The sequence below is a fragment of the Oncorhynchus keta genome, chromosome 22, assembly GCF_023373465.1.
Source record: "Oncorhynchus keta strain PuntledgeMale-10-30-2019 chromosome 22, Oket_V2, whole genome shotgun sequence".
NCBI lineage: Eukaryota > Metazoa > Chordata > Actinopteri > Salmoniformes > Salmonidae > Oncorhynchus > Oncorhynchus keta.
Genome location: NC_068442.1, coordinates 48,120,534 through 48,137,781, shown reverse-complemented (window position 1 = coordinate 48,137,781; position 17,248 = coordinate 48,120,534). Strand labels below are relative to the sequence as shown.

Sequence of the window (17,248 nt, the reverse complement as noted above, 5' to 3'; positions counted from 1 at the left end):
AAAGGTTTTTAGGCAAAATAACCCAATCAAAATGGAAAGCTCTTTGAACTTGGTAATATGCCATGCCTAATGGGCCAAAATCAAGTATGGCCTATTGTATAGACAATATAACAAAAATGAGCCATGACCAGCCTTTCAAAGCACTTCATGGCTACCAACATGAGTGCTACAGGGCGGTAATCATTTAGGCAGGTTACCTTCGCTTTCTTGGCCACAAGGATAATCGTGGTCTGTTTGAAACATGTAGATATTACAGACTCGGTCAGGGAGAGGTTGAAAATGTCAGTGAAGACACTTGTCAGTTGGTCAGCGCATGCTCGTAGTACATGTCCTGGTAATCCGTCTGACCCTGCGGCCTTGTGAATGTTGACCTGTTTAAAGGTCTTACTCACATCAGCTATGGAGAGCGCAATCACACAGTCATCCTGAACAGCTGATGTTGAAAATGTCAGTGAAAACACTTGCCAGTTGGTCCGCACATGCTTTGAGTACATGTCCTGGTAAACCGTCTGGCCAAGCGGTGAATGTTGACCTGTTTTAAGGTCTTGCTCACATCGGCTACGGAGAGCGTGATCACACAGTCGTCCAGAACAGCTGGTGCCCTCATCCATGCTTCAGAGTCGCTTGCCTTGAAGCGAACATAAAAGGCATTTAGCTCGTCTGGTACGCTCGAGTCACTGGGTAGTTCACGGCTGGGTTTCCCTTTGTAGTCAGTAACAGTTTTCATGCCCTGCCACATGCAACGAGCATCGCAATCGGTGTTGTAGGATTCAGTCTCAGTCATGTATTGATGCTTTGCCTGTTTGATGGTTTGTCTGAGGGCATAGCGGGATTTCTTATAAGCGTCGGGATTAGTGTCCCACTCCTTGAAAGATGCAGCTCTAGACTTTAGCTAGGTGCGGATGTTGCGGGTAATCCATGGCTTCAGGTTGGGATATGTGCGTATGGTCACTGTGGGGAAGACGTCGTCAATGCACTTATTGATGAAGCCAATGTCATTGGATGAATCCCGGAACATATTCCAATCTGTGCTAGCAAAACAGTCCTGTAGCGTAGCATCCGCATCATCTGACCGCTTCCATATTGAGCAAGTCACTGGTACTTCCTGCTTTCGTTTTTGCTTGTAAGCGGGAATCAAGACGATAGAATTACGGTCAGATTTGCCAAATGGAGGGCGAGGTTTGTACGCGCCTCTGTGTGTGGAGTAAAGGTGGTCTAGAGTTTTTCTCCTCCTCTGGTTGCCCATTTGACATGCTGGTAGAAATGAGGTAAAACTGATTTAAGTTTGCCTGCATTGAAGTCCAAGGCCACTAGGAGCGCTACTTCTGGATGAGCATTTTCTTGTTTGCTTATGGCATTATACAGCTCGTTGGAGTGCGGTCTTCGTGGTTTCCGGCGGTAAATAGAAGGCTGTATTTTTTTTTTACCTTTGATTAACTAGGCAGTTAAGAACAAATTCTTATTTACAATGACGGCCTACCCCAGACAAACCCGGACGACGCTGGGCCAATTGTGCGCCGCCCTATGGGACTCCCAATCACAGCCGCGTGCGAAACCGCCTCGTTTCGAACCAGGGACTGTAGTGACGCCACTTGCATTGAGATAGTGTCTTAAGACCGCACAATTGGCCCAGCGTCGTACGGGATTGTCCGGTGTAGGCCATCATTGTAAACAAGAATTTGTTTTTAAGTGACTTGCCTAGTTAAATAAAAGGTTAAATAAAATACAAAAAGAGGATGTCTTCCTCAATTGACCCTCCATAAACATAACGGACATACCAGGAGCTGTGCCAGGCCCGCCACATCTGTTGACTCATCCAGCTGTAACACATAGAATTCACTGGCTTGTAAAGCTGTAATTGTTTCAAAATATCTCCTGCCATGTCACTGACGCGTCGTGAAACAGTGTTGTTTGACGAAGGCATTCCCCGAGCCATATAAGCGGCAGCAGGAAAACTTAAGTCCTCCACAATAGTAAAGGGCTTGCCTGTCCGAGCCACCATGTAGCTCACCATATAAGGCGCTTCTAGCCCCTTCTTATTAAATGGTATCTGTTGCTTTTACACGTCTTACTACTCGAAAGTCATCTTATTTATCGGTCAAAAAACTCGTCGCTTATTTTTCAAATTGGCATGTTTCATTTCTAAATGTCTGCGCAAACAGTGAAGGTTTCCTGCGAGAGAGTAACGGTTAACGTGATTGGATGTTAATTATTTGACTCGGCTACCTGTATTTGACATTGTGTTGTTATTTTGCTGAACGCTAGATGGTTTCATTTTATTTTTGGCAGTGAAACAAGGCTACTCAGGCGAGAGAAAAAAAACATCACCCAAATGTATAACCTCGTTGGAAAATCTAAATGGACTGTTTGAAAATGTGAATCACATTTGGGCGTAACCCTCGACGGCATACCCACATACCCCGATTTGTGAATAGCCGTCGTAGTGAAAGGCTCGAAAGTAGTGAGAGGCTCGGCGGCAGTGAGAGGCAGTGAGAGGCTCGACGGCAGTGAGAGGCAGTGAGAGGCTCGACGGCAGTGAGAGGCTCGACGGCAGTGAGAGGCTCGACGGTAGTGAGAGGCAGTGAGAGGCTCGATCGTAGAGAGAGATAGTGAGAGGCTCGCTCGATAGTAGAGAGAGGCAGTGAGAGGCTCGCTCGATAGTAGAGAGAGGCAGTGAGAGGCTCGCTCGATAGTAGAGAGAGGCAGTGAGAGGCTCGATGGTAGTGAGAGGCAGTGAGAGGCTCGATGGTAGTGAGAGGCAGTGAGGTTCGATGGTAGTGAGAGGCAGTGAGAGGTTCGATGGTAGTGGGAGGCAGTGAGAGGTTCGATGGTAGTGAGAGGCAGTGAGAGGTTCGATGGTAGTGAGAGGCAGTGAGAGGTTCGATGGTAGTGAGAGGCAGTGAGAGGTTCGATGGTAGTGAGAGGCAGTGAGAGGTTCGATGGTAGTGAGAGGCAGTGAGAGGCTCGATGGTAGTGAGAGGTAGTGAGAGGCTCGATGGTAGTGAGAGGTAGTGAGAGGCTCGGCGGCAGTGAGAGGCAGTGAGAGGCTCGACGGCAGTGAGAGGCAGTGAGAGGCTCGGCGGCAGTGAGAGGCAGTGAGAGGCTCGGCGGCAGTGAGAGGCAGTGAGAGGCTCGACGGCAGTGAGAGGCAGTGAGAGGCTCGACGGCAGTGAGAGGCAGTGAGAGGCTCGACGGCAGTGAGAGGCTCGACGGCAGTGAGAGGCAGTGAGAGGCTCGACGGCAGTGAGAGGCTCGACGGCAGTGAGAGGCTCGACGGCAGTGAGAGGCTCGACGGTAGTGAGAGGCAGTGAGAGGCTCGACGGTAGTGAGAGGCAGTGAGAGGCTCGACGGTAGTGAGAGGCAGTGAGAGGCTCGACGGTAGTGAGAGGCAGTGAGAGGTTCGATGGTAGTGAGAGGCAGTGAGAGGTTCGATGGTAGTGAGAGGCAGTGAGAGGCTCGATAGTAGTGAGAGGCAGTGAGAGGCTCGATAGTAGTGAGAGGTAGTGAGAGGCTCGATAGTAGTGAGAGGTAGTGAGAGGCTCGATAGTAGTGAGAGGTAGTGAGAGGCTCGATAGTAGTGAGAGGCTCGATAGTAGTGAGAGGTAGTGAGAGGCTCGATAGTAGTGAGAGGTAGTGAGAGGCTCGATCAAACAGCAGCAGAACAGAGACATGCAGACACTTTCATAACAGGAATCAACATAATGCATAGGCTATTAACTGTTGACCGAAATTAATGGTTCTGGAACAATCTACAGGAACGTTATGTAGCAAAAATCACAGAAAATGTACACACTTAAGCAAAATGCTTCAGTAAGAGAAAGACGGTGTGGGTAATTTTGACTTCATCGTCCCAGCTCTAGCGTGCGCGTGTGTGTATGTGTGTGTCTGTGTGTCCGTGCAGGTGTACGTCTGGCCCATGTGTCGGCTCTTACAGCGCTGTGAGGGAGGCAGGCGGGTCCGCTGGATCTGGCGTCTACGCAGCCGGATCTTCTGTTTGAGCTGCCGGATCTCTGAGTCACTGTCGTCACCCTCCTCCTCATCCTCCACCAGCCGCCGCAGGTTGCACTTCATCAGCTCGATGGCGGCGATCAGAGATTCCGAGATGCTGAAGTGGGCGTTCTCCTGGAATGAGATGCAGATGGCCGGAGGAGAGTGAGGCCTTGTTGTAACACTTTCAGTATGGACGCTCCCTTCTGCCCAAACTTGAAGTTGACTGATTTAACACAGTTGGGGTGGTGCACAAATTAAATAAATTATATACATTTACATTTTATTTATAGAGATTATTCTCATTGAGATAACATCTCTTTTCCAAGAGAGACCTGGTCTAATAGCAGCAGGGGAAAACAACTTACATACACTAACATCATGAAACAAAAATATAAAACAAACATAAGAGTACAACAATTACATATTACATTAACACAAACATCTTGACTAAAAACAATTACACTCTTCTATGATATATACATCGATCAAGTTTTTAAACTCCACCAACGAAACTAGATCATCACATTTTAAAATGTTCAGGAGAGAATTCCAGGACCACGGAGTTAAGTAACTAAAACTATTTCTACCATGACCTGTTCTAGTTTTTGGTTCTGCTAGAAGCAAATCAGAATGGGACCGTCATTTATATTTATTTACCAAACGGACTATAAAAAGAACAGAGATAAAATGGCATTTTACCCAATATGGCCTTATAAATCAGTGTATACCAGTGTTTAAGCCTACGCAAGGTCAATGACGACCAGCCAACAGTGCTGTAGAGATCACAATGATGTGTTAGACGTTTCTGATTGGTAATGAACCTGAGGGCTGCATGATACACTGAATCAAGTGCTCTCAGGGTAGTGGTTGAGGCCTGCATGTATATAACATCACTCAAATCTAAAACCGACAGTAATGTACATCGTACCAGCTCCTTCCTGGCCTCCAAAGAAAAACAAGCCTTATGCCGGTAATAAAAACCTATTTTCAGCTTGAGCTTCCTTATCAAGTTCTCTACATGTACAGTGAAGCTCAGCTTGTCATCAACCCACACACCCAAATATTTGGACACTTTAACTTGCTCTATAGTATGTCCAGCCAATGTAGCAATGACATGATTAGTAACATGCCTGGTATTTGAAAATACCCGGCATTTTGTTTTACACGAATTAATAACCAGCTTTAAAATCATACAGATTCTGTTGTGATGTGAAATGCTCTTTGGGCATTTTCAAAAGCTAAAGATAAACTACTACCACTTGAATAAAGAACAGTATCATCTGCATTAAAATAAAAAGCGGGTCAGAAGCGGGTTTATGAACCCTCCCCAAGGCTCACCTTCTCCAGGTCAGCACAGCTGCCGAAATCCTGCTCTGACAGGTAGCTGATGAGGCTCTGTCCCTCCAACGGCTTCCGGAACATGCAGTCTGGAACACTGCTGTACTGGGAGCCGTCTGTGTAGACCACACGCAGCGAGAGAGACACACGCACGCAGCAAGACAAACACACACACACCACTGATTAAACTTGAAGCTGCTGGTGTATGAGACTCCCCCTTGCCTTGTTCCACATGTTGTTGTGTTACAGCCTGAATCACCCAGAAACACATAATACCCCATAATGACAAAGTCAAAACAGGTTTTTTGAAATATGAAAATATATTGAAAATAAAATAGAAATCTTTCATTTACATAAGTATTCACACCTCAGTTAATAGTTTGTAGAAAACACATTTGGCAGCAATTACAGCTGTGAGTCTTTCTGGGTAAGTCTGAGTGATTACAGCTGTGAGTCTTTCTGGGTAAGTCTCTAAGAGCTTTCCACACCTGTATTAAACAATATTCTTTTAATTCTTCAAGCTCGATTAAGTTGGTTGTTGATCATTGCTAGACTGCCATATGCAAGTTGTCATAGATTTTCATGCCGATTTAAGTCTAAACTGAAACTCGTCCACTCAGGATCATTCAATGTCATCTTGGCAATTAACCGTGTATATTTGACCATTTGTTTTAGCTTATTGTCCTGCTGAAAGGTTCATTTGTCTCCCAGTGTGTTGGACAGCAGACAACCAGGTTTTCCTCTAGGATTTTTGCTGTGCTTAGCTCTATTCTTAGCTCTCTATTTATTTTCATTCAACAAAAAAATAACTCCCTAGTCCTTGACAAGTGTAACTGGTATGAAACGGCTAGCTAGTTATCGGGACGCGCTAGTAGCGTTTCAATCGGTGACGTCACTCACTCTGAGAACTTTAAGTACTATCCCTTGCTCTGCATGGGCAACGATGCTTCAAGGGTGACCTGTTGTCGATGTGTTCAGGGGTCCCTGGTTCAAGCCCAGGAGAGGGACGGAAGCAGAACTGTTACACAAGCAAAACTGTTACACAAGCATACCCATAACATGATGCAGCCACCATGTTTGAAAATATGAAGTGTTGTGTTTGCCCCAAACATAACTTTGTATTCACGACATAAAAGGTCATTTCTTTGCCACATTTTTTACAGTTTAACTTGAGTACCTTATTGCAAACAGGATGGATGTTTTTGAATATTTTTATTCTGTACCAGCTTCCTTCTTTTCACACTGTCATTTAGGTTAGTATCGTGGAGTAACTACAATGTTTTAAAGTCAACATTAGCCTCATGGTGAAATCCCTGAATGGTTTCCTTCCTCTCCGGCAACTAAGCTACAGTTGAAATTCACCGCTCGACTGAGGGACCTTACAGATATTTGTATGTGTAGGGGTACAAAGATGAGGTAGTCATTCAAAAATCATGTTAAACACTATTATTGCACACAGAGTGAGTCCACGACACTTATTATGTGACTTGTTAAGCACATTTTTACTCCTGAATTTATTTAGGCTTGCCATAACAAAGGGGTTGAATACTAATTGACTCAGCTTTAAATTGTAAATGAATTAGTAAAAATATCTAAAAACATAATTCCACTTTGACATTATGTGCTATTGTGTGTAGGCCAGTAACACAAAATCTCAATTGACTCCATTTTAAATTCAGGCTGTAACACAACTGGAAAAAGTCAAGGGGTGTGAATACTTTCTGAAGGCACTGTAGGTAACAGGAACAAGACATTTGTGGAGGTTGGCCTTGAAATACATCCACAGATACACCTCCAATTGATGTCAATTAGCCTAACAGAAGCTTCTAAACCATGACATAATTTTCTGGCATTTTCCAAGCTGTTTAAAGGCAGAGTTAACTTAGTGTATGTAAACTTCTGACCCACTGGAATTGTGATACAGTGAATTATAAGTGAAATAATCTATCTGTAAACAATTGTTGGAAAAATGACTTATGTCATGCACAAAGTAGACGTCCTACCTGACTTGCCAAAACTATAGTTTGTTAACAAGAAATTTGTGGAATGGTTGAAAAACGAGTTTGAATTACTTTTAGTGTATGTAAACTTCTGACTTCAACTGCAGGTAGTTTTAGTGTTAGGACCAGTCTACTCACTAGACTCCATATAGAGGGAACTGGGTGTACTGCCATCACTGCTGCCAAGGGAAAAAGGGCTGTAGTCCTCCAAACGACAGTCCTCCGCAACCAATGATTCTGACACAGAACACACAGCTGACGTTAGATTGACCACAGAGAACGGACATTAGATCAGTGTCTTATCATCAAGTGCCAAGAAATAGCTTGTTTTTCCTGACTGGTTCTGTATTCAACATGTTAAATGTAGCTAACAGACTGGCAACTGATCGATTGTGTCAGTAAATAGGGATTTCAACTTTACGTTCCATTTTGAGACATGCTCAATTAAGACACCCACAAAGGATATATTGAAAAGTACATGTAGGAATTAAAACGTTCAATGTTTTGTTATCAGCTAGGTAAATGACATCACAGGGTAATAATCTATCAAATATCAAGTCTTAAACATTGATGTGCATGTGGTGTACTCTCTGCAAATCCAGAGTAAATATTGTGATGATACAATTTTGTACAATGATTCTGGACAAATTCTTAACTAATAAATGTCAAGTTATACTGGCCACAGAAAGCATTAACAGAGAGAAAAGGAAACAATTGATAGTAAAATTATGATGCATTCAATGAATGACCAAAAAAAACAAAACATCAAAACATCACAATGTAATAAAAGTAAGGTGCACCAACCAACACAATGAAAACACAAAGCTGTTTTGGCCTAGCGTCTTGTTGTTTTGGTCAAACTAAGATCCAAAACAGCAACCAAGAAAACAACTGCACAAATGAAGAACTAGAGGCAAGGCCAGGTGAGAGGGGAAGAAGGAAAAATAGCATGCGGAGGGGCAGGGAAAGGGAGAGAGGAACAGGAAGTGATGGAGCGCAGAAGAACTGCACTGCCAACCTGCTACAGGATCCTCTATTATAACGCTGATTTTCATGTGGCCCCCTCCTTCACGCAGACAAGGAAGAGAGACAGGGAGAGAGAGGAAAGATTACGACAAAGCAGAGAGAGAGAAAAAATTACCACAAAGCAGAGAGAGAGAGAGAAAGAGAGAGCACAAGAGAAGGAGGAGAGAGATGCTCATCTCTTGGCAGTAGTACCTGTAGATAAAACAAAGTCTTCAGTAATAAAATGATCACCGACCTCAACCCAAAGTCTCTTGGAGCATTCAGTCAGCCCCCCGACGGCCCTATCAGATCACAATCTACTTGAATGGAGCACTAATCAACCGTGAGGCATCGAAGACGAGCAAACTGCATACTGCATAAAAATATATATATATATATTTAACCAGGCAAGTCAGTTAAGAACACATTCTTATTTTCAATGACGGCCTAGGAACAGTGGGTTAACTGCCTGTTCAGGGGCAGAATGACAGATTTGTACCTTGTCAGCTCGGGGGTTTGAACTCGCAACCTTCCGGTTACTAGTCCAACGCTCTAACCACTAGGCCACCCTGCCGCCCCTATTAAAGACATGTTACAGATGGAAGGAAGGAACAGCATGACAGAAAACATCTCATTGTGATTGAAGAATCCATCGAATCAAAGCATTTCTGGGTAATTTAGAACACACTAAACAAACACGGAGAGGTATTTATCCAAAATGGAGGTGTATGGGATAAACCACTTCTCCAATCTTTTCAGCCATATAACAGTCAAAACATATACCTGATAATCTACTAAATGATCAGCTATTAAAGACAACCAGAACCCACTGGATTCTCCAATTACATTGGATGAGCTACAGGACCAAATTCAAACCCTCCAAAAGGCCTGTGGTGTTATTATTATTATTATTATTGTTATTATTGTTAGTATTATTGTTATTGTTATTATTATTATTATTGTTAGTATTATTATACCACCTTTTTTCAACAAGGATCACAGCCTGAGACCAAGGTCTTTTTTACAGCTGGGCCATGCGTATACATGTTTACACACATACAGTTTAAGTACAATGATTTTTAAAACTACACAAGACGAACAAAACCATCACAGATAACACACACAAAAAAAATACTGCAACAGATTACATTTACACATTTAGGTTATTCCCCCGAAACAGGTTATTTATTCCCCCTAAACAGGTTATTCCCCCTAAACAGGTTATTCCCACTAACAGGTTATTCCCCCGAAACAGGTTATTCCCCGAAACAGGTTATTCCCCCGAAACAGGTTATTCCCCGAAACAGGTTATTCCCCCGAAACAGGTTATTCCCCGAAACAGGTTATTCCCCGAAACAGGTTATTCCCCCGAAACAGGTTATTCCCCCTAAACAGGTTATTCCCCCTAAACAGGTTATTCCCCCTAAACAGGTTATTCCCCCTAAACAGGTTATTCCCCCTAAACAGGTTATTCCCCCTAAACAGGTTATTCCCCCTAAACAGGTTATTCCCCCTAAACAGGTTATTCCCCTAAACAGGTTATTCCCCCTAAACAGGTTATTCCCCCTAAACAGGTTATTCCCCCTAAACAGGTTATTCCCCCTAACAGGTTATTCCCCTAACAGGTTATTCCCCCTAACAGGTTATTCCCACTAACAGGTTATTCCCCTAACAGGTTATTCCCCCTAACAGGTTATTCCCCTAACAGGTTATTCTACTAACAGGTTATTCCCACTAACAGGTTATTCCCCTAACAGGTTATTCTACTAACAGGTTATTCTACTAACAGGTTATTCCCACTAACAGCACAATAACTTGCATTACCCAAAACAGTTACAAGCAATACAAAAATAAAAATGCTCCAATAAATATTTAAAATGAGCAACAGGGGGACAAGAGTCTCAAGTATAAGTTCAGTCTGCAGGCTTATTCCATAGGCGAGGAGCGTAACAGGAAAAGGCAGCCATACCCAACTCTAATGGCTCTGACTGGATGCTGTCGACTCCAACAGCCTGACTTCTATCCTTTAGATAGTCATGAAACCAAACGACAGGCATCCAATCCCAGTCCTAACGACGACAGCCAAATGTATCGCATGGTCTACAGTATCAAAAGCTTTAGATAAACCTATGAACAAGGCGGCACAGTACTTTCTATTATCTAGGGCATTAGTAATATAATTTTACAACACGTACAGTGGCCGTAATAGTACTGTGTTTAGGTCTAAAAGCCAGATTGATTACAGGAAAGAGTATTGTTAACAGTTAAAGAAGATTGTAGTTGCCTATTCACCAATGACTCTAGAAGTTTAGCCAAACAGGAGAGCTTAGAGATGAGCCGATAATTATCCAACTCACTACCGTCACCTCCCTTGAGGAGTGGTGAATCAAAAGCGTTTGTCCAAGATTTAGGAATCTTACCTACGACAAAATGTTTGATTAAAGATATGGGTCACTACACCAACAATGTTGATGGTATACTAATATATAATAATAATAATAAATGCCATTTAGCAGACGCTTTTATCCAAAGCGACTTACAGTCATGTGTGCATACATTCTACGTATGGGTGGTCCCGGGAATCGAACCCACTACCCTGGAGTTACAAGCGCCATGCTCTACCAACTGTGCTACAGAAGGACCACTAAACTAAATGATAAAATATACAGACCACAAATTCAAATTGGATATACTTAAACCCTTCAGCATTACCCTCAGCCCTGGAATCTTCCCTAATATTTGGAATCCAAGTCCTGATCACCCCAAATCCACAAAAGTAGACTCAAATTTGACCCCAATAAATACCGTGTAATATGCACCAGCAGCAATCAAAAAAAAAAAAAAATCCTCTGCAGTATCATCAACAGCAGACTCCACATTTCCTCAGAGAAAACAATGTCCTGCGCAAATGTCAAATTGGCTTCCTATCGCATACACCCTGCACACCCTTGTTGACGAACGAACAAAAAAAGAAGCAAAGTCTTCTCATGCTTTGATGATATCAAAAAAAGCTTTTGACTCAAAAGGGTCTGCTATATAAATTAATGGTGGAAAAACTACATCAAATGTACACAAAGAACAAGTGTACAGTTAAAATGTGCAATAAACACACATATTTCTTTCCTCAGGGCCGTAGAATGAGGCAGGGATGCAGCTTGAGCCCAACCCTCTTCAACATATATATATCCATGAATTGGCGAGGGGATTAGAACAGTCTGCATCACCCGGCCTCACACTGCTAGACTCCAAAATCAAATGTCTACTGTTTGCAGACTACCTGGTACTTCTGTCCCTAACCAAGGAGGGTCTACAGCAGCACCTAGATCTTCTGCACAGATTCGGTCAGACCTAGTAAGACAAAAAATAATGATGTTACAAAAAAGGTCCAGTAGCCAAGCCAACAAATATCATTTTATCTAGACACCATTGCCCTAAGAGCACACAAAGAAGGACACCTACCGCTGCCTAAACATTAGCACCAAAAGGAAACGTCCACAAGGCTGTGAAGGACCTGAGAGACAAGACAAGGGCCTTCTATGCCATCAAAAGGAAACGGACCCCCACAGAGCCCCAGGACAGAAACACATTTAGACCCAACCAAAGCAAAAAGATAATTTCCCATGTGTCAAGTAATTAAAAAATAAATTTAAAAAACAAAGCAAACTAGAATGCTTTTGGCCCTAAACAGAGAGTAAACAGCAGCAGAATAGCTTACCACTGACTGACCCAAAATGAAGAAAATCTTTGACTGCGTACAGAGCCGCCATAGCCGGTCTTCTCTTGAGAGCCAGGTCTGCCTATGTGCACACTGCCCACAAAATGAGGTGGAAACTGAGCTCCTAACCTCCTGCCAAATGTATGAGTACAGAGACTCATATTTCCCACAGATCACACAGACCCAAAGAATGTGAAAACAAATCAAACATTGATAAAGTCCCATATCTGTTAGGTGAAATACCGCAGAGTGCCGTCACAGCAGTGGCCGGTTGCCATGAGAAAAGGGCAACCAGTGGAACACAAACATTGTAAATACCACCTATGAAATCAAATTTTATTTGTCACATACACATGGTTAGCAGATGTTAATGAGAGTGTAGCGAAATGCTTGTGCTTCTAGTTCCGACAATGCAGTAGTAACCAACGAGTAATCTAACCTAACAATTCCACAACTACTACCTTATACACACACAAGTGTAAAGGGATAAAGAATATGTACATAAAGATATGAATGAGTGATGGTACAGAACGGCATAGGCAAGATGCAGTAGATGGTATCGAGTACAGTATATACATATGAGATGAGTAATGTAGGGTATGTAAACATTAAGTGGCATTGTTTAAAGTGGCTAGTGATACATTTTTTCCATCAATTCCCATTATTAAAGTGGCTGGAGTTGAGTCAGTGTGTTGGCAGCAGCCACTCAATGTTAGTGGTGGCTGTTTAACAGTCTGATGGCCTTGAGATAGAAGCTGTTTTTCAGTCTCTCGGTCCCAGCTTTGATGCACCTGTACTGACCTCGCCTTCTGGATAATAGTGGGGTGAACTGGCAATGGTTCGGGTGGTTGTTGTCCTTGATGATCTTTATGGCCTTCCTGTAACATCGGGTGGTGTAGGTGTCCTGGAGGGCAGGTAGTTTGCCCCCGGTGATGCGTTGTGCAGACCTCACTACCCTCTGGAGAGCCTTACGGTTGAGGGCGGAGCAGTTGCCGTACCAGGCGGTGATACGACAGGATGCTCTCGATTGTGCATCTGTAGAAGTTTGTGAGTGCTTTTGGTGACAAGCCAAATTTCTTCAGCCTCCTGAGGTTGAAGAGGCGCTGCTGCGCCTTCTTTACAACACGGTCTGTGTCGGTGGACCAATTCAGTTTGTCCGTGATGTGTGGAGATCAGCGGGGTGGAGATGTTACCTACCCTCACCACCTGGGGGCGGCCCGTCAGGAAGTCCAGTACCCAGTTGCACAGGGCGGGGTCGAGACCCAGGGTCTCGAGCTTGATGACGAGTTGAGGGTACTATGGTATTAAATGCTGAGCTCTTGTCGATGAACAGCATTCTCACATAGGTATTCCTCTTGTCCAGATGGGTTAGGGCAGTGTGGTAGAAAATTTGATTTGATTTGAAATTGCGTCATCTGTGGACCTATTGGGGCGGTAAGCAAATTTGAGTGGGTCTAGGGTGTCAGGTAGGGTGGTCCTTGACTAGTCTCTCAAAGAACTTCATTATGACGGAAGTGAGTGCTACGGGGCGGTAGTTGTTTAGCTCAGTTACCTTAGCTTTCTTGGGAACAGGAACAATGGTGGCCCTTTCGAAGCATGTAGGGACAGCAGACTGGGATAAGGTTTGATTGAATATGTCCGTAAACACACCAGCCAACTGGTCTGCGCATGCTCTGAGGATGTGGCTAGGGATGCCGTCTGGGCCTGCAGCCTTGCGAGGGTTAACACGTTTAAATGTTTTACTCACGTCAGCTGCAGTGAAGGACAGTCCACAGGTTTTGGTAGCGGGCCGTGTCAGTGGCACTGTATTGTCCTCAAAGCGTGCAAATAAGTTATTTAGTCTGTCTGCATGACATCTTGGTCCGCGACGGGGCTGGTTTTCTTTTTGTAATCCGTTATTGACTGTAGACCCTGCCACATACCTCGTGTGTCTGAGCCGTTGAATTGTGACTCTACTTTGTCTCTATACTGACGCTTAGCTTGTTTGATTGCCTTGCGGAGGGAATAGTTACACTGTTTGTATTCGGTCATGTTTCCGGTCACCTTGCCCTGATTAAAAGCAGTGGTTCACGCTTTCAGTTTCGCGCGAATGCTGCCATCAATCCACGGTTTCTGGTTTGGAAATGTTTTAATAGTTGCTGTGGGTACGACATCGCCAATGCACTTTCTAATGAACTCGCTCACCGAATCAGAGTATTCGTCAATGTTGTTGTTGGACGCAATGCGGGACATATCTCAATCCACCAGCATTGAACAGACCTGAGCGCGGGAGCTTCCTGTTTCAGCTTCTGTCTATAGGCTGGAAGCAACAAAATGGAGTCGTGGTCAGCTTTTCCGAAAGGAGGTCGGGGGAGGGCCTTATATGAGTCGTGGAAGTTAGAATAACAATGATCCAGGGGTTTTACCAGCCTTGGTTGCACAATCGATATGTCTTTCTGTTTATTTATTTTCCCTTTTGTACTTCAACTACTTGCACATTGTTACAACACTGTACAAAGCCAATAATATAACATTTGAAATGTCTATATTCTTAAACTTTTGTGAGGGTTCCCCTTGTTAATTTACAAATTCTTTATTGCCTATTCGATTTACTTTCATAATGTAAACACGTGTTCCAATGACAATCAAGCCCGTTGATTTGAATTGAGAGGAGAGCGGTTAGCAGTGTGAAAATAGAGGATGAGGTAAAGTAAAGTCGTTTTAGAAGCAGTGGCACTGTGGTAACTGAGCATCAGAGAGACAGGTAGTTTTAGAAGCAGTGGCACTGTGGTAACTGAGCATCAGAGAGACAGGTAGTTTTAGAAGCAGTGGCACTGTGGTAACTGAGCATCAGAGAGACAGGTAGTTTTAAAGCAGTGGCACTGTGGTAACTGAGCATCAGAGAGACAGGTAGTTTTAAAAGCAGTGGCACTGTGGTAACTGAGCATCAGAGAGACAGGTAGTTTTAGTAGCAGTGGCACTGTGGTAACTGAGCATCAGAGAGACAGGTAGTTTTAGTAGCAGTGGCACTGTGGTAACTGAGCATGAGAGAGACAGGTAGTTTTAGTAGCAGTGGCACTGTGGTAACTGAGAATCAGAGAGACAGGTAGTTTTAGTAGCAGTGGCACTGTGGTAAATGAGCATCAGAGAGACAGGTAGTTTTAGTAGCAGTGGCACTGTGGTAACTGAGCATCAGAGAGACAGGTAGTTTTAGAAGCAGTGGCACTGTGGTAACTGAGCATCAGAGAGACAGGTAGTTTTAGTAGCAGTGGCACTGTGGTAACTGAGCATGAGAGAGACAGGTAGTTTTAGTAGCAGTGGCACTGTGGTAACTGAGCATGAGAGAGACAGGTAGTTTTAGAAGCAGTGGCACTGTGGTAACTGAGCATCAGAGAGACAGGTAGTTTTAGTTGCAGTGGCACTGTGGTAACTGAGCATGAGAGAGACAGGTAGTTTTAGTAGCAGTGGCACTGTGGTAACTGAGCATGAGAGAGACAGGTAGTTTTAGAAGCAGTGGCACTGTGGTAACTGAGCATCAGAGAGACAGGTAGTTTTAAAAGCAGTGGCACTGTGGTAACTGAGCATCAGAGAGACAGGTAGTTTTAGTAGCAGTGGCACTGTGGTAACTGAGAATCAGAGAGACAGGTAGTTTTAGTAGCAGTGGCACTGTGGTAACTGAGCATCAGAGAGACAGGTAGTTTTAGTAGCAGTGGCACTGTGGTAACTGAGCATGAGAGAGTCAGGTAGTTTTAGTAGCAGTGGCACTGTGGTAACTGAGAATCAGAGAGACAGGTAGTTTTAGTAGCAGTGGCACTGTGGTAACTGAGCATCAGAGAGACAGGTAGTTTTAGTAGCAGTGGCACTGTGGTAACTGAGCATCAGAGAGACAAGAAATGTGCAGGATTTGATTCACACCCCCTTGGCATGCAGACCCTCTCTCTGCAGCATAGCCAAACTTTTACACAAACACTGGTCTTACACACATTCAGCTGATGCAATCCGATGTGCTTGCATTGCCTTTTTTTAACATTTCAATTCACACCAAAACAACGTAAGACACTTACAGGCTTGCTCTCACGCTCAGAAAACATACCCTAGCCTCTCACCTGCTGTACACACACACGCTCACCATGTCTATGTTTGCTGTTGATCCCTGTGTCGGACATTGAGCGGACGTGCCCTCTGCTGCCCCCCCGACCCGGCTCTCTCTGACCCTCTGAAAAGGATGACCTTCGAGGTGTGGGAGGTGGGACCGAAGCCAAGGAGCTCCTTCCAGGGGACTGGATCTGAATCTCACCATCCGATTCGCCGCCGCAAGGATCGCCACCGGGGGTGGAGCTTTGGGAGTCGCGGCGATTACTACGATGCCCCAGGTTACCGATAGCCAGATACTCGGGGCCGTCGTCGTAGTCGCCCTCGCCAGAGTCTAGGGCGTCGGAGTGGGCAGGGCATGAGGAGGCGGGCTCTGTCAGGGCGATGGAGGGGACCAGCACTGAGGGACCGGGAGGGGGGCTCATGCCCCTTTCGCCATCTCCCTCGGACCCCCCCACACACCCCCAGGGGGCTCCCGAGGCCCTAGCGGCTGGAGTGGAGTCTAGAAGGGAAACAAGAACAGTATGGGCTAAATCTTAGAAATATAACTCTATATTTAGTGCCTTCAGAAAGTATTCAGACCCCTTGACTTTTTCCACAGTTTGTTACCAACACACTATAAATGACAAAGCAAAAAACTTCTTTTTTTTTTGCACATTTATAAAAATAAAATAAAAAACTGAAATCTCACAAGTATTCAGGCCCTTAACTCAGTACTTTGTTGAAGCACCTTTTCTACCCATTATATCCTGGAGTATTCTTGGATATGACACTACAAGTTTGGCACACCTGTATTTGGGGAGTTTCTCCCATTGTTCTCCACATATCCTCGCAAGCTCTGTCAGGTTGGGTGGGGAGCGTGTCGGTTTACCACCAGAGTGACTCATTGTGGACCAGAGTGACTCATTGTGGACCAGAGTGACTCATTGTGGACCAGAGTGACTCATTGTGGACCAGAGTGACTCATTGTGGACCAGAGTGACTCATTGTGGACCAGAGTGACTCATTGTGGACCAGAGTGACTCATTGTGGACCAGAGTGACTCATTGTGGTCCAGAGTGACTCATTGTGGTCCAGAGTGACTCATTGTGGTCCAGAGTGACTCATTGTGGTCCAGAGTGACTCATTG

General features: G+C 44.3%; 1 protein-coding gene and 1 long non-coding RNA gene across 13 annotated transcripts in view; one reads left to right on the top strand and one right to left on the bottom strand.

The window, feature by feature from the left end:
* Positions 1–17,248, bottom strand: part of LOC118400695 (run domain Beclin-1-interacting and cysteine-rich domain-containing protein-like) — a 128,907-nt gene that overhangs the window by 19,951 nt on the left and 91,708 nt on the right. For 3 of the 4 annotated variants that reach the window (XM_052475408.1, XM_052475410.1, XM_052475411.1), the window contains 5 exons: positions 16,157–16,621; positions 8,347–8,394; positions 7,467–7,565; positions 5,329–5,444; positions 3,933–4,122 (listed from right to left, as the gene is read on the bottom strand). In XM_052475408.1, coding sequence (XP_052331368.1) covers positions 3,933–4,122; positions 5,329–5,444; positions 7,467–7,565; positions 8,347–8,394; positions 16,157–16,621 — 918 coding nt within the window. The remainder of the gene's footprint in view (positions 1–3,932; positions 4,123–5,328; positions 5,445–7,466; positions 7,566–8,346; positions 8,395–16,156; positions 16,622–17,248) is intronic. The other variant, XM_052475409.1, reaches the window with a different exon arrangement.
* Positions 11,706–16,146, top strand: LOC127910695 (uncharacterized). Of its 9 annotated transcripts, none has more exons than XR_008075790.1 (4): positions 11,706–14,889; positions 14,938–15,280; positions 15,379–15,427; positions 15,526–16,146. It is a non-coding gene; the product is annotated as an uncharacterized LOC127910695 (long non-coding RNA). The 9 variants fall into 9 exon arrangements; XR_008075787.1 differs by having other exon boundaries at positions 15,477–16,146; XR_008075791.1 differs by having other exon boundaries at positions 14,938–15,427; positions 15,526–15,574; positions 15,673–16,146.